Here is a 4,179-nt window from a genome sequence, read left to right as displayed (position 1 = left end):
AGGTGGTCACCAGCGAGACCTGGGAGGACCTGCCTGGGTCCAGGGAAGCTGCAGGCGGGGATCAGGGCCTAGCTGAGCCCCAGATGCTCTGGGTGATGAGCCCCGATGCTTGACAGGCTGAGCAGGATTCTGGGGCCCCCGCCCTTCTGCCGAGAAAGGCTGGGGGGACGAGTTATGTTGTCGTGCGGAGTGGGAGTGGTTGGGGTGACTCAGTCGCGGGCACCGTGGGCTCCGTTAGCTGCATCGACGGCTTGACAGCCGTGCCTCCCAAGGACGGAGGCCTGACAGGTGCGGGGAGCCAGGTCCAGGCCCGGGTGGGAGCTGGCCCCACACCCCTGCCCCTTCACTGCCACCTCTGCTCCCCCCGCCTGGGTGCAGAGCTTGAGGGGGACTCGCTGATGGGAGACAGAGGGGTGGGGTCTCAGCCTAGATGCTGGATGAGGAGGGAGGTCTGAAGTCAGCCTGGCCAAGTGGGGGGGTGGGCTGTGGCCCGGAGGGGGCAGCGACGGGGACCCCCAGTCTGCACTCAGCTGGGGTCTGACTCGGGACAAGCGCTGGGGCCCAGACGGGGCAGCCGTGATGCGAGGGGGACACGGAGGTGCTGGGGGGAAGCTCCAGCCGCAGCCCCCGGAGCAGGACTCAGAAGGGGAGGAAGCCATCAGGAGGCGACATGATGGATGCTGTAAACGGATCCTGGGACCCAGGCCGCTAATAAAAGTGTGCGTAACCATGGCAGCGGGTCACCCTTCTGACTCTTCACCAGGTGCCGGGGTGGGCGGTGGAAACGGGAGCGGCTCCTCACTGGGGCAGGAGGGCGAGGACAAGGTTCTGGCTCCTTTGAAACCCTCACAGCCCACTGCCAGGTGGGGACCTGAGCTCCCGGGGCTCCGTGTCAACCCCCTCCTGCCACGCTCGCCCTGTGGTGGCCGGGCCGGGCTCACCTGCCCGAGGAGCCCGGCTGGGAGATGGGGCCTCCTCCCAGCAGGGAGTCTGCACTTCCCTGTGGGCTACGGGAGCAGGGCAGGAACCAGGGGACGGTGGGGATGGCAGGGGGCACGAGTCTGTGGACTGGAGGACCAGCAGAGACGGGCTGTGGCCAGCTCTGAGGCCGGGCATTCAGCCCTCACACGTCACCTCGCAGTCCCTGCCACCACGCACCCAGAGCGGCGAATTCCGCCCATGACACATCGCGCTCTGGCCGCTGCCCCCGACTCACCGAGAAGGACGGCCTAGGGCGCCGAGCCCTCGTCCACGAGCACTTTCTCATACTTCCCGTGTCCAGTGGCCACAAATTTGTACCTCTTCGCAGACGGGGTGTTCTGTCGGGGAAGGAGGTTGAGAGCAAAGGTGAGAGGCGCAGCGGGAGATGGCGCTGCCTCCTGGAAGCCCCCCCAGGTGCGCTGAGGGCAGCTCCCCTTCCCCTAACCCGCTGGACCCGCCCTCCCTCATCAGTCACATTCCGACTCTACCTTAAGCGTCAGCGAAGCCTTGGGGCCTCCTTTCTGCTCCCAGAGGTTCCTCTTGCTCAGGTCTCCAGCTACAATATCCTGGGGGCAGAAGGCGGCCACGTCACAGGGGCAGAGCCCTGACTTGGGGGCTTGGAGCCCTGGTCACTTCTCCTGCCTGGCCTCGCAGGGCCAAGGCCCCGGGGCCCACACACCTGCCTCCTTGGGTGAGAGCCCAGGGGAAGAGGCCGGGAAGGGAAGGTGACACGGTCCATCTTCACCTGGCCCAGCAGCCTTCCCGCCCAGCCCTCCACAGGGGCCAGCCTGGCGGAGACCCCGTCCCCCATGCATCACAGTGCCCTCTGCCCACACTTCAGCCTGGACAGTCTCACGCTAGCCTTCCAGAGGGAGCCCAGCCGTGCCCCGGGATGGGAGCCTACCTTGCAGGCGGGGGACTTGGCGGAGGACTGAGCCTGCACCTCTCCCGTCTCCCAGCGACTCTTGGTGCTCGCCACGGCCATGCTGGGCAGCTCGATGGACGGCTGGCGGGCTAGCTTTGGGGTCCGGCCAGAGGTCTGCAGAGGAGAGAGAGCCCAGGACCACTTTACTGGACAGCCACATGGAACACATCAGAGAGGCCTGTGTGAGCCTCTTCGGCACACAGATGACGTCCTCTGTATGGCTGCATTCCCCCAGGACTGCTTTTCCAACGCAGGGCTGGAGGAAGGCACTCTGGAAAAACGTGTCTTCCTCCCCTCGGTGTATTTGTGAAACACCCCCCTTGCTCTGCAGAGCACAGGTGATGGGTGAGATACGAGACAAATGTGCGGCTGTCCTCGTGCTGCCCCTGGCACCGGGTCGGAGGAGCAGGGGTTGAACGGAAGGGTGTTGGTTGGATGGAATGATGGTTGGGTGGAGAGGAGTTAATTGGATGAAAGTAGATGGAGGGGTGTTGGTTGGAGGGAGGGGGTGTAGATTGGATGGAAGAGTGTTAGTTGAATTAAAGGGTGTTAGTTAGTTGGATGTGTGGGGGGGTGTAGGATCAATGGAGGGACCCTGGTTGGATGGAGTGGGTTGGTTGCATAAAGGGGTGCTGGCTGGATGGAAGAGTGCAGGTGAAAGGGCAGGAGTTGGTTGGACGGAGAGACATTGGTTGGCTGGGGAAATGGGTGCATGAATGGAGGAGGCCCTGCAGAAGTGGAGGGGCCTGTGCGTACCTCGATGGCCTGCGTGTACTGCTCCAGCCTCTCTTCAATCGTGGAGATGGGCAGGGCTGGCTGGGACTTCATGCTGTTACTGGCGGAGAGAAGGGTCACGGCCCCCCACTCAGCTTCTGTGCCCACCCTGAGCTCCTACCAGAGCTTTCTCGGGCCCCCAGATCTCCACCTACTGGGTCCCCTCTTCAACCCTCCCTTGGAGAACCCCGAGTCCTGCCCGGGAAGCAACCAGACATACCTCTTCTGAATGGAGCGGTGCAGGGACTCAGTTCTGTCGCTGAGCTGTGGAGGGCGGACAGAGGCTGAGCCTCCGAAGCCAGAGCAAGGCCCCCAGCCCACCCCTCCCAGCTGCTCCCACCCACCAGTCCCATCGCCCAGTTTATGCGTTTCACAAGGCTCTGCTGAGAGCCAGCCCGGCAGAGATGGAGGAGGCTGTGCTCCTGTCCTGGAGCTGCCCTGTGGCTGCCTCTCTGGGACTCTCATTGGTCATGAGTCCGGGACAGAGGACTAGGCTTTGGGGCTTAACCTACTTTGGTGCTGGGGCTCAGGGGAGGCGAGCCCGGGTCCGTCCCCTCCAAGACCAAGGGGCTGGGTGTCCTGCGCTGCTGGCATCTCTGGTGCTGGGAACAAAACGTCTGCGGTTACGGGGTCTGAATGATCGCCCCCTTTGCACCCCTCCTGCCCCACCCGGGACTGGTTGAAGGGAACGCTTTCCCCTCCCTGGGCCTCAGGTCCTTTCCCGCCCTGCCATTCTCTGGTTCTGGAATTCTCTGCAGCAGGAACCGGATGAGTCCAGGGAAGCGTCGTTCCATGAGGCAGGGTCACCAACCCCACTACCCTCTGAGACTGCGGGGGTGCTGGCTCCCTCCGGGCCCATCCCACGAGGCCCGCAGGGCATGCAGGTAGCAGAGACAGATGCAGCCCGGGGGCCGGGGTGTGCCCAGACCCTTTGCGGAGCCACCGGCACCTGCTCATCATCTGCCTCCTTGGTCTCTGCCAGCCCTGGGCTTCCCTGGACGGGTCCCTCGGGGCCTTTGGGCTCTGTGTCCTCTGTTCCCGGCCCCTCCTGAGGCTCTGAGTCGGGGCTCAGACGCAGCTCCTCCAGACAGACCCCGGCTGGGGTCAGCTCGTCGTCACCCTGGCTCTCAAAGGTGTGCTGGCGGGGCCTGTGGCGGGGAGGGGGAGGCAATCCAATAGACCGAAGGTCATTTGATCACTTCGAGTCCCTTCCCGTTTCCAAGCCTCAGTTTCCCCATCTGTAAGATGGGCGGTCAGACCAGTTAAGCGCCCAGGAATCTCGAGACGCTGGCCTCTTTGGGGAAGTGAGCCCAAGGACCTCAGAGCCTGCCCTCTGTCCCCAGGGCCATGCGACCAGTGTCCACCGCCCCATCCCTGCACACTGAGGCTAGGCCCGGGCTCCAGGCCCTCAGGACCAGCCCCGGCCCGTGTCTCGCTTGTTGGTGTCCCTGCTGGCTGGCCTCCTGGGGCCGGGGCCGCCTGGGCCCCCCCCCCCCCCC

At 64.5% G+C, this 4,179-nt stretch overlaps 1 protein-coding gene across 1 annotated transcript in view; it reads right to left on the bottom strand.

Moving 5' to 3' along the window:
* Positions 1-1,229: 1,229 nt before the first annotated feature.
* LSP1 (lymphocyte specific protein 1) overlaps positions 1,230-4,179 on the bottom strand; it is a 9,632-nt gene continuing 6,682 nt past the window's right edge. Inside the window, exons 6-12 of the mRNA XM_007466004.1 lie at positions 3,630-3,828; positions 3,193-3,282; positions 2,901-2,944; positions 2,663-2,741; positions 1,886-2,020; positions 1,470-1,547; positions 1,230-1,319 (exon numbers count right to left, since the gene is read on the bottom strand). Coding sequence (XP_007466066.1) covers positions 1,230-1,319; positions 1,470-1,547; positions 1,886-2,020; positions 2,663-2,741; positions 2,901-2,944; positions 3,193-3,282; positions 3,630-3,828 — 715 coding nt within the window. The remainder of the gene's footprint in view (positions 1,320-1,469; positions 1,548-1,885; positions 2,021-2,662; positions 2,742-2,900; positions 2,945-3,192; positions 3,283-3,629; positions 3,829-4,179) is intronic.

The sequence above is a fragment of the Lipotes vexillifer genome, unplaced genomic scaffold (genome assembly GCF_000442215.2).
Source record: "Lipotes vexillifer unplaced genomic scaffold, Lipotes_vexillifer_v1.1 scaffold1094, whole genome shotgun sequence".
Classification (NCBI taxonomy): Eukaryota; Metazoa; Chordata; class Mammalia; order Artiodactyla; family Lipotidae; genus Lipotes; species Lipotes vexillifer.
Note: the sequence above shows the minus strand (reverse complement) of the source record. Positions and strands in the feature narration are given on the sequence as shown.